The sequence below is a fragment of the Osmia bicornis genome, chromosome 2, assembly GCF_907164935.1.
Source record: "Osmia bicornis bicornis chromosome 2, iOsmBic2.1, whole genome shotgun sequence".
Taxonomy (NCBI): Eukaryota; Metazoa; Arthropoda; class Insecta; order Hymenoptera; family Megachilidae; genus Osmia; species Osmia bicornis.
The window spans coordinates 5,962,708-5,980,495 of record NC_060217.1 but is presented as its reverse complement, the minus strand read 5'-3'; the positions used below and the strand labels follow the sequence as shown (position 1 = coordinate 5,980,495).

At 33.9% G+C, this 17,788-nt stretch overlaps 2 protein-coding genes across 5 annotated transcripts in view; one reads left to right on the top strand and one right to left on the bottom strand.

Moving 5' to 3' along the window:
- The window catches only part of LOC114872059 (fasciclin-3), a 261,816-nt gene that overhangs the window by 3,576 nt on the left and 240,452 nt on the right, over positions 1–17,788 (bottom strand). For 3 of the 4 annotated variants that reach the window (XM_029178823.2, XM_029178824.2, XM_029178825.2), the window contains 5 exons: positions 17,092–17,226; positions 16,812–17,000; positions 16,515–16,702; positions 14,423–14,564; positions 12,332–12,445 (listed from right to left, as the gene is read on the bottom strand). In XM_029178823.2, the coding sequence (XP_029034656.1) occupies positions 12,332–12,445; positions 14,423–14,564; positions 16,515–16,702; positions 16,812–17,000; positions 17,092–17,226 (768 nt within the window). Of the gene's footprint in view, positions 1–119; positions 8,285–12,331; positions 12,446–14,422; positions 14,565–16,514; positions 16,703–16,811; positions 17,001–17,091; positions 17,227–17,788 lie in introns of those variants that run through there. The other variant, XM_029178827.2, reaches the window with a different exon arrangement.
- The window catches only part of LOC114872055, a 73,917-nt gene that overhangs the window by 46,835 nt on the left and 9,294 nt on the right, over positions 1–17,788 (top strand). Inside the window, exon 7 of the mRNA XM_046290134.1 lies at positions 11,297–11,368. The gene's annotated coding sequence lies outside the window, so the exon portion shown is untranslated. The remainder of the gene's footprint in view (positions 1–11,296; positions 11,369–17,788) is intronic.

Below are 17,788 nucleotides of genomic sequence, written 5' to 3'. Positions count from 1 at the left end.
AAATAATAATAAATAAAAACACGTTTAACACTTACAGAATTACATATTTACGTTTATAATTAAATTATAAAAAAAACAAAAATCGTAAGAGTTAGGGGATGGCATATTCTCGTGTACGCTTCTGTATATTTAAAACAAATGTTTTATTTCAAAAATCATATAATACCTAAGTATAATATCATAGCGATGAATGAACTTACAGTTAATTACATACAGCTCTTCTATATATTAATTTCATTTGAATTCTTAATTAGATTTACTCCTGCCTATTGCGTTGTATCTACAAAGTACAGATACAAAATGTTCACCTTGTATTCGTTTTCAATGTGTGATCGCAATATGTTTCGGTGTGTATAAATCTGTGATGTACATACATACGTGTACGGTATGTGTATGTGCTGATCGTATTCCATTTATCGACCGTGTAACATTCAAACTTCATCCTTCTTTCAATTTTTAATCTCTTTTCGTATCATTTATTTTTTTTTCACTTTTCTTTTCTTTTTATTTTTAAACTTTAATGCAGCGATCTCTGAAGTATTCTTAAAGTGTTTTTTTCCTTTTCGATGAATGCTGTTTTAACATTGGGCCCTCGTTACAAATAAAATATCGAATAAGTAAACCATGTATTATTTTAAAAAAGGAGTTGATATTTTTTCTAAACTTTCTATACCAGTTTTGGATCATTTCCTAATTAATGAAAATGACATTCTAAAAATGTTTCAGAGAACACCATACTCAGGTATTCGCGATCATTATCTCCATCTTTTTTTTTATAGTCTTATTTAATACCTAGACTTAACATAAATATATGTATATATATATAATATATATATACTCCATTGTATGGCCAACGATCATGCTTTCTTATAATATTACAGTAAAATCTTTTTTTCTCGTTAATATCGCATGTTTCACAAATCATCAACCTCGTGCTTTCATGTTTTACGACAAAAGAAAATATTATGCATCAATTATTAAAAAATGAGATTCGTGTAGGCATGTATACACAGGACATTCTAAATTTTTTCTTACTATGATTCGATGTTTTCTTACTATGTATTTTACGATTCGAGATAAAGAAAAATCACAAATGTCTTATTCAAAACTTGAGACAGAAATGTGTCTAATTTATTCTTATTAATTTTTTTAGTATAATATTTCAACACTGACAGTGCAAATTGATGTGTACGATAGACACATAATTTTGCAATTTTATTTTTGTAATCTGTTTCATATTAACAGTACTTAAAAGTTAATTTAAAAGAAAAACCAAGACACCCTGTGTACACATCTATATCCATACAAATTCGTGTGTATACATATACAAATACAATTATAGCATGATCATCGCGATTTAAATAATTAATCGTAAAGTCTAGTCCAGATCTACAAAACACATGCTTTCCATCTTAATGAAAAACAGAAAACTCGAGGATATTTGTTTAAACGTTTTTAACCCTTCGTTGGATGTAGAGTTATTTTCTGAAAATTTACAACCTTTTAAATATTTCAAAGTAAATTTTGATAAAGTGGTACTTAAACCAAATAATGACTTTAGGAAGAAGGGTTAAAAAAACGTTTGCAAATAATTTCTACACTGTTTTTCCCACAATTTTTATACATTTATCACGTAGATTCAGACAAGCCTTTACGAATAACGAACCATAGAAATCAATTACGAAATAAGTGTCTTAATATCGTTAAAAATGTACCGCAAGGAATTCTTTCTTCTTCTTTTTTTTTTTTTGTACATCAACGTATCCGCGCGTAATATCTTTAAACATACATACTCGCACACATTCACTCTTTCTTTCGCGTACAATCGTTTATCGTTTCGACGTGATTTCATTGTCGCATGGTAGGTGTACGCGAAGGCTGAACAGGTTGAACGTTTTTTAGCTACGAAATCCTCGCTGTATTCCGTTTATTTCGTCGTTTATAGTGGCAAAGTCTTTGACAAATTCGTTTCTTGCGCGTAGAAAAGAGATTTGTGACGGGGTGCTCGAGAGAAAACGGAGAAATCCGTCGCCCCTCGAATTGTTCGTGAAAAGGATTCTGACATTTTTTCGGTGCGTATTTTTGGCAGTGATCTTTCACCCTGCTAGTTCCTTCATTTGTGACTTTTTGCCATTAAAGTGACCATTTCAGGGATCTGTATAAGTGCCTTATAAATGACGATTTTTTGACGTGACATAATCTTCTAACTTAGAAAAAAGACAATCTCTTAAAATTCAAAGAAATACTGCAAATGAGACTTTTGCTGCAAGGTTCATCTGATATGGTAATGGCTTTTGAAATCACGTTCTTTTATATAGGGAACGTTAATGTTTCGTTAAACAAAATTCGGAACCCCAAGGCACTAAAACGTTTTAATCCATGTTCGAGGAATGGCCGGTTTAATTGCAACAGTCGTAAAATACGATTCTTAAGTTTCGTCGAATCCGTCATTTTCTTTGTTATTCGGCCATGAACACTGTGAAATAGTTGGAGATTGCGTGTAGCCTAGGCTCGTTCAGTCTTTTCAACGAATCATCCCCTCGTGTGTTAATGTTTCCGTTTTATTACACACATATTAACGCGTTAATCGTTCGTACAAATAACATATACCACCTACAACAATTACATGGGATTCGTGGAGAACGCACGAACTTACAAATCCATCATTTATTTTATATTTGGAACATAAAAGAGGTTAAAATCTAATAGCCTTTCGGTCATAATGAGTTTAAGAAAGTATGTTTTATAATTAGAAATAAGGAAAATGGAAAGGGGTGGTCTGATAACTCTCTGCATTTCTTTTGCACTCTATTTCTTTTCTTAAAACTATTTTACACTTAGATAGAATAGGAAGGGATGATATTTGATAGCCTCTGGGTAATAGAAAGCAATAGAAATGTAAGAACGTGCGTCGTTCACGACCCATTTAAACAGGAATGCAAATTCAGCCTCTTGAACGGCACAAACGACTCTTCGACATCGCGAACAACGATACAAAGTACTTAATTGGCAACGTACAACCACTTGAAAAATCGATTTACCATTTTTTTTTCTTTCGTTTTTTAGTTACTCAACGCTTGGAATCTTCCATTCGCGTTGCCATATTCCCCGATTCTTGTGTCTTTGCAATTCACGACAGGGAATAAGAAACGATCGCTCCACCGTTTCTCGCGAATTCCATAAACTCACACATGCTTCAAATGTATAATTACTTATTACTCTGACCGACAAATAGTCTTCCTCTCAAAAAAGTTCACGAATAACGACAGGTCGCTCGGCAATTGGAGTGCAAGTAGATAAACAAGTTATTCAGTTAATAATATTTACGAGTTGCATGCCAAGTGCCCTCGACACAGAATATATATCATATATTCAATACTATTATAATTCAATCTCATACCATAATATTTATAATATATTTATATATATATATATATTTATTCATTTCATATATATATATTTAATATATACAACACGCAGTAATCTTGACCGTCTCTATCCGACCAGTTCCTTCGATCGGCCTAGAAAATCATTAATTTTATCATCGCCGTTTCGCGTCTTCTGTTACAAAATTCTCTGTCGTTCCCAGACGTATCACCGGAACTCGTTGGATAGGACGATTATATTATCTTTTGTAAGTGAAAACACGATCGCATATGGGAAAAAAGTGAAGGAGTGTATGTGCAGAATTCGGAAATGTTTTGTCAATGTATGACAAAGATACAGGGTTTCGATTCTCTCGCTTCTCCCTCTTCATATTTCTATTTTTTCGTTCATTCATATTATCTTTATTTTAATAATTACTCTTTCGTACCACGCCGTGGACATCTACGTTCGTCAAGTTTCTTCCCCGTGTTAATATCGTGTAACATGTGTGTATTTGTGTGCGAGTCTTGTCACGATGACTGAGCTAAGCAAGGATTATCCGTACAAAAGTACAAAGAACACTTATTGTCGAAGGGAATGATAATGAAATCACGAAACACACTATAAAGTATCCAAATCGCGGTTAGTCTTATATTTAATTACTCCTCGGAGATTTTTTCGTTTATTTTTAAATGAATCGAAGCTTTGTTGGGCGGAGTCCTTGCAAAGAGTACTTAATAATAATACTGCTGCAATGTGTACTTTACCTTCTTGATCATTTCTCATTAAAGGGTGATAATGAAAATTCCATTATGGATCAAAATTGACCCCACACTGACCGTTCGTGATGTTGTTGGGGGGTTAATCACACAAAATAATGTATTATTTTTTTTAAATGCATCATAAAACGATCGAGTCACTGAGCTAATTAAATGTTTTTCGCTCTTCAAACGCATAAAAAAACCATATAGATTACGAAATCAGTGACGCACGAGAACAGGTGTTGCAACGAATGATGAAACGTTTAAAAGAGAGAAAAAAAAATAATTAATCACCTCCATTATTAATTATTATGTTGGGATGTCGAGGGTCGTGGGATATTTGCACAATACTTATTTGGCGTGGACTCCGCAGGCAGTTTCAAGTCATCGATTATTTCTATAAATCATTCGTTTCGCGACTACACCCATCGTGAAATCTCAATGAACTTACAGTGGTATAAAAAAGTCTATTTAAAAAAGTTGTTTCCGGTAGAAAAACTTCGATGGAATGCTTCCAGTCTTTGATATCACGTGAAAATGTTTGATGCTGGATGGATGCAGTTCTTTTTTAATTATTAAGACAATAGCATCGACGATTCTGATTTTTATGACTTGCCAACCTTTCAAAATATTTTTGAAACACAATAATCGATCACAACTTTAGGAGTTGTAAAATTTCAAAAAAAGAATATGTATTGCAAAACAAAATTGTCTTTGCTGTTATTCCAATTTAATTAGCTTTAATATATCATCACTTTTTGTAAGTGGAATAATATTTTCGAGCATCGCGCTTTTATTTTTCATAAAATGACGTTGAACGGAACATTTCATGCAAAAAATTTAAAGAACGGCAATTTTTGAAAAGTCAACGATCATATCGGAAAGTTTCGATAACCTCTGTCGAGTTGTTCAATCACGATACACGTGATTGTAAAGTATCAATAGGTGTACTCGTGAACTTGTAATAGGTGTACTTGTTCTTTTTTTTAATTTTTCAAATGGTCGTTGAACCTTCGATTGAGCGTGCAAGAATGATAAATTTTGTGAAAAAACACTGATAGGGAGGGGTGGTCTTGTAACATCGAAATTGAAAGAAATAACACAGCCCCAATTTCGAGGCACTGAATCGTTTTTCAATCTAAATAATACTGTCCGAGAAACGTTCTAAATTACAAAACGTGAGATACACTCACGTGTCTTAGCCAGCATGTGAATCTGGATAAATGGGGCGATTTTAGCCTTCGAATGGAAAGCAACATCGTGGAATGTGTTCGTATGTATTCGAACGTATGTAATGGTGTGATATTGAATGGATTGATCTTTCTACTCGTGCACTTGAAACGTTTCTTCACGGCAATAACAATTATTTTAAGTTAGTTATTTTCTAATTACGGATAAAAAGAAGTTATTTTATAAAAAAACTTCAATAAAAAGGTTTAAGTAGTTTGCTCCTTGCTTCATATGTTATTAAATGTAATTTAATTATCTTTTACATTTTTTGGTGGATTTCCAAGTATACTTTTTTTTAGGTTTGTAAAATCTACCATTGTGTAGGAGTTTATCGCCCCTAAAGAGTTAAAGTAATATTCTTAAAAATGTAACATAAAAATTCATTAGTTTTGGAACAGGCCAAGTATTACAAATAGAATTGAATACATTTAATAATACCGTGAAAATAATTTTCTATTGTGCACGAGCAATTAATTTTACATTTTTTTTTTTCTATATTCCCCCCTGGCCCTGTACTCTTGATGTGTCCATTAGAAAAAACTCGACTACAAAAAATTTGATTTGTTCGCGCTAGCGTGAGACTGTTCTTCCTGTGTTTGTATATTCATTTATTAGAAATTACGTTCGATGGTGACACTCTCACGTCACAACGAGACGACAACCATAATCCAGCAGTCTCATATAATTTCAAGTTGAAAATGATCGAGTTTTTTTACTCGATTACACGGATTCTCTTAAGATATATCGATTCTTCTAGAGTAAGAACGGTACACTTTAAGGACAGCTCGTAAACGCGTGTTACCTAACGATACCTTAGCGATATTATCGTCGTTCAATTTCTCGAGGGTATAAACATCCCCTACAAGATACCATGTAATCTTGTTTCGTTAAATCTTCGACCAAATTGTCGCAAGACGTTTCATTTTATGATAGTCTTTCAACACATTCGTTGTGGATCGAAGGCCATGGACATCGTGAATGAAGTAAATAAAAATAATATTAATAATGCGAATCCGTGTTGCATGCATATCTCCAAAATCACAGCCAACTTGGATCCACAATGAACACGTTAATTATCCTCGAGAATTGATCGACGAATGTTGTACAGTAACGTGTGATGAATAATCTTGATCCAAGCGAATTTCCCCGGTGTGAATTTTCGCGAGAAGAATGAGAGAAGGCGGCGGTTCCGCCTTAAAATTCTATTTACAAAAGTTACACGGCGAAAAGGGAGGAGACCGAATGTTTCCTGCTCGGCTGTCGAGGCATCGAGGGATTGATTGATTCAGCGGAGAATCGTGATTAACCCTTTGCGGATGTAACGCTTCTAATACTCTCAGCTTAGGTTAACATAAGTAATATTTCGTCATCGAAGGATGCGTTACAACGTCCATATCTATGATCTTCTTTCAAGAAACCTAAGAAAATATTTCTTCGCTTAAAGTTAAAATAAGTATTATTTCAAATCACGCGTTACAAATTCATAACGTCCGTATTTTCGTTCGCGTTAAGAACTATAGAATGTGGTTTATGAAGCGACTATGATGATTTTCATTGAACACATATACACAGGGCTCGATCATCCGCGAAGGGTTAATTAACGCGACGGAGGAACAGCATGTTTCACACCACGAACAGCTGTCTATTTTCATGAAAAAAAGATGTAAATAAAAATAACGAAAGCGATCAGATCTATCGGACGCGAGGATTTATCATCGTCTGCGAACACAGTTGGGAAAATAATGATTGTACGCGTGTCACGTGGGGAATAAATACGCAAAATAATCGTGAGGCTCGTTCGTCTTATGCTAAATTGAGATTTCAGCTGAGATATTTTGCTGGGTCACGTGTACGCGAAGACGCGACACGTGTATCGCGTTCCTATGATAAGTCTGAACCCTTTGCACATTCACGTGTAACGTTGCGATTATTGACTCCGTGTTGTTTGTCATTTGCATGATAAGCAGCATCATAGATAACTCGACAAACATTGACCGCTGTTTCCTTTTTTTATGTTGCTGATAAACCGGATCGAATCGGGGCAAAATGAAATTCCAGTCAAAGAATTAATTATTAATCGACCGTCTAGACTTATATTTAACAATTGTTTTCTATGCAAATCTTATAGTCATTTGTTAAAAACAGGTAAAGAAGAATCAGATCTATCATTCAGGTCATAAAAATAAATTCTATAAAAATAATACTGCCAATTTCCATAAGTTTGCGATGAATACGAGCAACCCCGTTCGATTCGTATAAATCATTTGAACACGTTCATAGTCCAATGGATCATATATTTAAAACACAATATATGCTTAAAATTTCGTATAATAATTAAATTATCGTATGGTAATTAAATTATGAGTGGTATTTACATTTGTGAAATAATTCAACCCTTAAGTACTATGAGAGGGTCAGATTTAACGAACGCCTTATGATGTTCATAACACGAAGCTAGAAGTGTATCAGAATCATTAAAAAATTAACGAAGAGCTAAAAATAACGAACACGATTTATTTATAGAACACGCTTGTTTTTTCTCTCTTGGACTATGAACGCGTTAAATATCGCGATAAAAAATTTAAAAAAAATTGATGAGTGAGGCAAGTGCAAAGGGTTATCGAACTAAAAATAAAAGAGGTGACAGCTTATTTCCGCGATTGAAGAGGGAACGACCGTCGAACGGATGATTCGTCTTTAAACAGGCGTGTCCGTTTTCTCGTCCTTCTTCGTCTCCTTCACGTCCGTACGGCCGTTCACGTATTCCGTGCTCGCGTGTATCGGATTCTCCTGGCCACCCTGAGGTATTTTCTCGTCGATGATACGCGGGTCCTCGTGATCCTCCTCGTCCTCGTCCCCGGGTGTGATGTGCGCCTCGCTTCCGGCGCCGACACCGCTCGCAGCTTCCTCGTCGCCCCGACGCCTCGCTGCAACAAGCAACGCCACGATCGGTCAAGGCAAAAGTGTGTGCGTGGATCTTTTTGTTTGTTCTATCTCTTTTTTTTTATTTTCATTTAAATTTCACTTGTTTCTTTTTTTTCTCTGCAAGCGTTTGCTTTTGGCTAATAGAAGTGTCTTTTTCTTTAGCGGCGCGATCATTTACGGACTAATCTACTTCTCGATTAAATCACGTCGTGCTAGGACTTACAGGTGCTGCTATCGATAAGTTATTGATACTTTGTATCGATGGCAACACCTCTATTGGGACTGTTTGCGATCGGGCTTTTAGCAAACGCGCGAGCTTTTCCTTTTCCAGAGAGATACGATTTTGGGTGAACAAATTATAAAATTGTGAATCTTAACACTTTGACGATTTATTATTAAATTTCTGGATTTTTTCATTACGGGCTCGATGTCACTTGAGGTGTATCGTAGGGGTCTAGTTGACACGACTGACAAAAATTTTCTAAACAATATTTAACTCAATTTACGCCAATTTATTAGTATGTGTACTCGTACACCGGTTAATTAAATAATTTTTATAAAACAAGTTCGTGCATATAGAATAGAGCATAACTTTCAAAATGAAAACGAGCAATAAATATTCATGCGCTTGTTTAATAATAAATTTATTTTGAAGTTTCAATGATAAATAGTTTAAATTAATTTCTCTTTGAAATGTGCTTTATATCACTATTTGTACATAGATAATAGAAACTTTTGCAAATCCTTGTCAATCGTGTTAAATTGACCCGTATCGTATACGTACCTCCGAAAAGCAGTACACATCTCTCTTGTAACAATTACCAAAAACTAATACGTGTCTCTATTCCTCTATCTACGATCACTATCTACTGTAATGATTAATTAAAAGCAGGAATCGTTGATCTCTCATGTAGCTCGGGCGTTTGCGTTCGAGCATAGATCGTTAATATAATTAATAATAACATTCACAAGCAAGTCATCGCACTAACGTAGTATCTGAATTCAAGCAAGGTATAAATGCGAATAAACGTGAGCGTGACAGAACTCTGGACAGATCGGTAGTCGACTAATTGTAACATTACACAATTGAAACTTAGTATTTTGTCAGGACGAAAACAGAGATTGCAAAGGGGTTGATTTGCGAGCGGGTTCGAAAGGGTTGATATACGTACATGCTTATATCGGAATAGAGGGAAACGATGTATTCTAATCTCGTATCTAAATCGGAGGAAGGAAATAGACGCGAAAAAAAAAGAATTAAAAATAATTGAACATCGACAGGGTTTGGTCGTTTGATTTCGAACAAACGTCACCACACTTGCCTTCGCCGATTGCTTATCGTTGCTTGTCGCAAAGGAAACGTTCTCTGTTCACCCCATAGGGATTTTAATTAGCACGTATCTCATGGGAAATTTGTTGGACAAAGTGTCGTAGCTAACATTATACCCTGAGTCAGTGTTTTTCAGATAACTTCCATTGCCTGTTTCAAACCCTAAATTTTGTTTAAAAGCCATTAAATTCTATAACAAAGGCAAACAAAAATTACAAGTATAGCATCAAATTACTAATTTGAATAGTACTTATTTTAATTGGAAATTGTTATTTGGTTAAGAATAATAATACTGAATTTAATTGCCAAATTAATATTCGTGTTGAATTTTCTAATATGTAACTTTCACCTTTTCTTTTAACAACAAATAATATTCTGGTATTTACTAAAGAATGTGTTATCGCGTTTAAAATTGACCTCTTTTGCAAGGAAAGGGTTAAAAATCAGAATTTCAAAATAAAATTTATTTTTAATAATATGAATTTATAATCGTTCCAAAAAGAGGTCGAAGGGGAAGAGATATTGAAAAACACTGGTACGAGAAACAGATAACGAAGAATATTAGAGTATAAGTATCGTATTAGTACATGCGGTGGAACTCGTAAGCACAACGTGCATGCACAAATTATGATTGAAACATGTATGTTCGTGATCGAGTGAAATTAATCTTCATCGTTCAACGAGAACACGAACTGTATATTTAAATCAGATATTTTCTCACTCAATATTTATTAATGAATTTTAAAATTTTCAGCATACAAACGTATTAAAAGGTTTAAGGGTAAAATATAAAGATTACATCCGCAATAAAAATCTTGCGAATTTTATTAATAAATGATCGATTACGTATAGAGCGATGTTTTTCTAAAAGCACGTATTTTGGTTGAAAATATATTTATAGAGTGATAATCCGATAAACGAATTATTCCGAATAATAAAATTTAAATTTGTCCATTCGTCACGCGATTCTCGATTACATGCGCTGGATTTTTGTCATCAATAATAATCGAACTCTCGATGTTTATTTCTATTTCGAACACATCTGTTCTTTTCTACACTCGTGACATCGGGATTTAAAAAAAAAACTAAACGAAAAATAACAGAATCGTTTGTTGGACTACATTCGCGATCCAAGGGGACTTTGTTTTTGAACTATTCCGCTCTAATCACTCGATGGTTATTGAGTTTATCGTTTGCTTTTTCAATAAAACCGAAACGCGAGTATTTCTCTTTAAATACTACCTTTACAATTGTTTTTTATATGAACGATACTTTAAAAACACGGTGACGTTAACGAACGTTATAACTCAAATTTGATTTTTGCCATGTGTATTAGATTTCAATTGACTCGATCAAATAGTAACTATATAAAAATTTCAATTTTGTTATTTAGTCAAATGGATAATTTAAGATTGATCTAATATCATAACTGATATTTCATATAATTAATAATAAATCTTATTATTAATCTTATTTCCACGTATTCGATTGACGATAAAACGTTTCCACGCTATGATTATTATTTTTCTAAGGGACATTGAAATCTGGTGCAGCGATCATCGTGTTTCTCGTCGATGGTTCGAGATCAGGGACGATAACGTGTGGATGCTGATAAAAAATGGTTCACAAATGACGAGCAGATGATGAACGAGGAACGAGCAATACTTTTTTTTTTCTTTTGCAGAGGGGGTGTTGTTTTTCTGCCTGAGGTGACTTACCCCTGGACAGTGTCATGCCTAGAGTACGGAATCGCAAGGTAATTGTTGTTGTTTCTCCTTATTCTTTACTTGGCCCGACTTGCATGCTGTCCTATCGGTAGCGGCACAACACACAAGACATTTGTATACATACAGGTATATAGAAATCAAATAATAGACACTTATATATTAGATTGGTGTAGAGCTGGCAGAGATCCTTTTACTATAATAGTCAGCACACACGCACACGTATGTTTGCCTTAGGAATTTTTCTTTTCGAATTGTTTAACTCGTTGATCCTTTAGTAACTTAAAATAGAAAAGAAATTAATATTTATGTAATAATCTGAGTTATTTTAACCCTGTGCAATTAGACTGTCACACATTAAATGGATGATTCTAAAACATAGGAAGTTAGACATGATTTCATGACAGAAAAGTATTACAAAATAATGCTTATGATATATGGATTTAAAGTTTAAAGTATGGTGAAAGTGACTACATAAACGTTCCATCGATATTTTCAATACAAAATGGCTGCCTCTCAAATATAATTCTCTCAGGAATCAATTTTTCTTTATGAAAAGCTATCTAAAATTAAAAAAGTTATTCTAATATCAATAGATATTAATGAAGCGTTTATGTAATTATTTTCATCAATCTAAGCTTCAAATTGATATGCCATAAGTGTTATTTTATAATAATTTTATGTCATCAAATCATCTCAGATACGTTTTGAAATCGGTCATTTAATGTTCAACAGCCTAATATTATAAAAAAAGAAAAGAAAAATATTGATAAAAAGATCCTCTTTTCATATAGCATTCTCGTAATGAAAATCCATTTGACAAAATTTTACTTTCCTTCTCGTCTATTTCTAATTCGTAGTTGATCATATTGTCTACAGCTATTACGTAGTCAAGTAGCAAGTGTACACGAAAAATCGCCAACAGGGACAGGGGAACACGTGGTTGATACAAAGTATATATTTTTAAGAGAATATTTATTAAAACGAATACTCACCTGCGAAGCACCAGCGTCCGGTCGCACGGGCAAAAATTAGTATGAAAACGATGAGAATTAGCACCAGGGCTCCGACAACGATGCCAATGATAGAACCAGCATCTAAATCTACACCTGAAATTTCGAAGAAAACTATAATGAGGCTCGATGCATTTGTATTTCTCTCGAATCTATTAATCATTACATTTATCAATTTCTAAAGACCTACAATTATTTTCGTAAAATATAATCCATCGAATCAACTGTATAAAGTATTAAGTACAAAGACATAGATATAGAAATAATCTAATGTTGAAATGTTAAAAATCATGCGTCAATTATTTGACAAAAATGCATTAATGCTTATGTGGAACAAGCCAGTAAAATAAGCATAAATGCTTTTAAGAGAGAAAATTTTAAACATCCTCGACAGAAATCAAAATGTATTCATTATTTCGCACATTGATGATTGAACAGGTGTTCGATACAGAGCAAGCGTAAAATATCTTGGTTTATTCAAAAGAAAAAAATGATTGAATACGAATCGATAAGCGTTAAAAGCCTTTTACATTTAGAGATGAAATCACACGTTCGATGCAACAAAAAAAACAAAAAATGTGTGCGCAAAGAAATCGATGGCACCCGGCTTGTGTTTCATTTCGACAAAGTGTTGATTCGTATAGAAGCGGATCATATGGAAATTCAGTCGCATTTATTTAAAAAAAAAAACAAAAAAAACACACAAATTTGCCATTCATGTTTACAGTGATATCGATGACAAACGTAACGTTACGTATACGCACGATTCGCAACGTGAAGTTCCATTCACGGAGATTTTTGTGTATTTATAACATGGCTTTCGAGCAAAACGGTGGCACGGTTTGGAAAAAAAAAGAAATAAAAGAAACAAAACGAAAAATATTGGTTTATCGTGTGTGCAATTTTTGTTCGACAGCGCAAACAGAACAATGCCTTCAGAGAAACATGAATTTCATGATTAAAAAATAGCATGCCATCTTGAACTTTTACAAAATTGAAAACGCGCTAACAAATTTTTATTTTTCTGTTTTATTACTGAATTCACTTTGAATATAGGGAACAAAAATATTGGACAGAAATTGTTTACCTTTGATCAGAGAATTTTTAACTGATGAAATATCATGGTATTTTTTTTGTAAATACCATTGTAAATTAAATTTTATATCAATCTGAATAATAGGAAAAGAATTTCAATTTCAGTCAGAAAGTTTTAATTATTCACACGTGGTAATAAATGATATAGTAAAAAATTATTATTTAATATTTTTAGTAGGCGTCCAACGTGTTAATTAAAATTTACACGCGATAATTAAAATTTAAAAATTTGTTACATTTACATTTGTATTACAGGTCATTAGTGACCATCATAACAGTCGTCGTCTCAAAAATACAGTGTGATTTATAAGTAATGTAAATATTCATGGAACTTCACGCGTGCAAAACTACACTGACTCTACTTACGTATATTAATTTGAAAAAATGACATTACCTAGTGCGTGCATGTGTTCGGAGAGCTTACCATAGAAGTGGCTGAATGCCCCTGCGTGACAGCATGCGGTGAAGGATCGAAATGATTAGATACACATAGCACAAGTACACGAAAGTGACACGCAGAAAATGAAACAAAAGTGTATTCTAATTCGTGTATCCGATAAAATTTTTGCATGTGACGATAACTGATCGAGTACGTGATGGTGACAATAAACGGTGACGTAAATCGATGGACAGCTTTAGTGAATATGCTCGATGAAATGGAGGTGACAAACACGATGTGTGAGAACTAACAGCGTGATGGACAGCTACCAACGAATTAAAATCATTTATCCGTCATCTCATTGTGGTTTTGAATTTTTTATCATCTTGTATCTATAAATTCTTCTATTTATTCTTCCATTAGAAACTGTTATTTTAATAGTTTTATCTCAAAGAAAAATTCTAAGTTGAGAATTGAACAGTTCAGTTCAGATTTCAATGCAATTGGAGGTTTGATATGATTTGCACGCTACTTCGGTGCATTATGTAATGATTTGTGGTATTTTAATAGTGAATTTTTTTAATTAATTTGTTTCTTACCTGCGGGTTCTGTGGATGTCGACAAAACGATACGGTATTCGTTAGCTCCTTCATCGTTGCGCGCTTCTAGGATGTATGCCTTTTCTGTATCAGATTTCTGAACACTATCAATTCTGAGGATAGCGCTCCACGCTCCTCTTCCCTGTAAGATAAAAATATTTGTGTGCCATTTAAAACTTTTGTTGCATTCTAATGTTTCTAAAGAACGAAATTTGAAAATTAGAAATTTAGCTTGAGAAAATTCAATACAAAATTGAAAAATTAACTTCAATTTTTTATTCAATTATTTTAACACTGAAATGGTTATAACTTTCATGAAAATTATAGGAAAATCAGTAGCTAATATTTGTCAAACATATTTCCATCAGAATAAATTTTTGCCTAATTTACTGTACCCTGTAGAGAATTCAAGTACATCCATCAAAGGGATGAAAATTTGTAGTTAACGTTCCACAAAATTCCTCGATTTCAAATGTCTGGCATTTCAATATTTAGTAATGTCAAAAGCCTTCGAAATCCTATTTAAAGTTTAAAATGAACTCTTCTAATTTTTTCATTCGACGATTGAAAATACCTCTTTCAATCGATCGATCAACGTTTCCAGCTGAAAAGATTTGTCGTCGTTTTTTCGTATCGGTCAGCTAAAGGTCAAAAAAGGTTTTGAATGGGAAAAAAACAAAAACAGAAAACGCAACTCTCGCAGTTGATAATTGCGTTCCCGCAGAAAACTGATTCACATTCGTCGATGCCGGGGTCGGTTGCAGTTTTCACCGGGCAAACCCAGCTTTTCGAAGGCTATTCATGTTACAACCGGCAAGCGGTTTCGAATGGAGGCTTTATTGGTTTCTTTTTCAACGATCCTGTTACCGACTCTAGCGTCGAACTTTACGTTAGCCTTCGTTTGATCGATGACTGGCTGCTGCATACCTCTTCGCATTTAAATGACACTTTAATTTCGAACGTTGACGAATCCCGGCTTCCAATTGGCCCCACTCTCTCGTTCGTATTTTACAAATTTCTCGAATTGATATTCCCTGTACTACGAAACGGTCTGAAGTGTGCACGCGCATACATGAATTTTAATTTGATTCCAAATGTCATGAATTTGACGTTGGTCGCTCGATACTGGCATTTTTATAAATGCCATTTGTATGAAAATTTATTATCCGTTCGTTCGAATACTTTAAATGGTCTTTTTTTTTAAACAACCATTTTATCATTCGAGAAGAAACTAATGTACGTGAAAGTTGTCAACATCTATGATAATAGTTTTGTTAATAAATAGAATACTGTAAGGTTGAAAAAATATCTTAATTTTGTTAAAAATATCAAAACAAATCCTTTTTAGCTTCTTTGTGTAAATATTGACGCATTGATTAAATATTTTAACGAGAATTCTTGCTGGCAGTGTTTCAACAGCAGACGAACGAAACTTTCGGAACCCATATCCGGTGAATTGAATTATTTTAAGCGATTGCCTGTTCGTATCAAGTGGAATTTCATTAAAGCTTTTTGATTAGCGAGAAACTTTGCAAATACGTGAAAAACGTTAAGTACACAGTGCAAACGGTTGCTCTGGAATGCGAAACCTTTGTTCCATTAACCTTCTTGTTCTCCAACCCCATTTCCCACGTTTGCTCTTCTTTTGTCGCTCTTTCGACCAGTTAAACTTCCGCTAAATTTCGTGTTACATTCTTTACTTCCTAATTTTTAATCGTTTTTAACTTCTTCAACTTCTTCAACGTCTTTTCTAAACGTCAAAGAACCAGAACAATCGGTGAAAGTTTTACTGATAAGATTCTATTAAACTTTCAAAGTAGGAGGACGCTTTTTTTTATTCGACAGTTGAATTCATTCACCTCTGAGAAACTTTTAGAATCGTTTCATGAATATTGCAAGTGTAACGTCCATATCTTGTTGTTCTCCACTCTGTTTATGCTATTTTCAACTGCATTTTTCTTTTAATACTTTATCAGCTCTAGCTATTGTAGGATTGGCGATTTCTGTATACCTATTTCATTTTATATTTGATAGATAAATAGATAATAAATAATTTAAAATTTAAGAATATAAATAGATCTAAGTTCATTACCAGATCAACAGCACTTGAAGTCTCAAGTCGGTTGCTCTCGTCTGGACGACCCTCGTTGATCTTTTCTTCATTGACCCGCCATAAGAAACGTGGCCTAGGATTTGCATAAACGGTTACATTTACGATTCCTTGTCGTCCAATCACGTATCCGAAACGTTCGATTGGTTGTGGTTGTGGTTGAGGAGGATCTATAAGAAATTGTTTATAGAAAGAAGTTAAATACATTTGATCTTCTCTGACGATCAAGCAAAATAACAAGTTTTGAATTTCATTTGGATTGGGAAATTAATCACTTACAGTAAACTTGCAGTTGCATGGTAGTTGCCTTTGGTTTGTCGAGGGCAATATGACTGGCGACGCATCGAAGAATTTTTCCATTATCCGTCCAATCCAAACTGCGAGATGCATTTTGTACAGCCAACGAGTTGTCGTCCACGTTCGAATCATAAATTGTCGGTCTCTCCTCGTTACCAATAGGTTCGTCGTCTGATTATGGAAATAATAATCAAAAGTTGTACAAGTGAACACTTCAGAGAATCTTCTATTCTTTATCACGTATTGATTGTTTAATAATTACCAAGGAACAAAGAGACGTTCGCCGCTGGTCTTCCAGATGGTGCACTGCAACTGACTTCCAATTTTTCTCCTTTTCTGTATATATTTCTGCCATATGATCCAGGACTAGTATGAAGTTCTGGATTGCTCGGTGGTTCTGTAGATCAATGAATCTTCATTGTAAAATTATTCCTCTACACGGATGTTCATCAATTTCCTTTTCTCAAGGATAATAAAACACGCGAATCTTTATTTAAATTCGCTTGAAACATTTCCAGCTCTCGATCACGGCTACCTTTCGTCATTTATCTTTATCGACTTTATCTGAAAACGGTAATTTCCTTCTCTCCTGCTCTCTTATTTCTCTTCCCGTAAGCAATTCTCTTAACGAAGATTAATTAGTTCTCGAATACTCCTACGTACCGCGCCGTTATATTTTTCCCCTTTTCCGAATACTTTCCTCGGACAACTAACGTCACGAAGTTTCAGCTATTTTCTCATTAATTTTGGCGCCACACGTAAGAACTTGCCAACGATTAATTACTTGTACATGTGTAACAAAGTGTTGAGAGTTTCGGACGCGACGTGAAAAATTGTTCTTGAATCGATTATAAAATTCAAATTCGCCGTTTAATTGTAGAGCAAGACCAGAGTATATTACAATATTTATAATAATGCAACATCTTTATAGATTAGTAATCAAATATTTAATTCGTTAC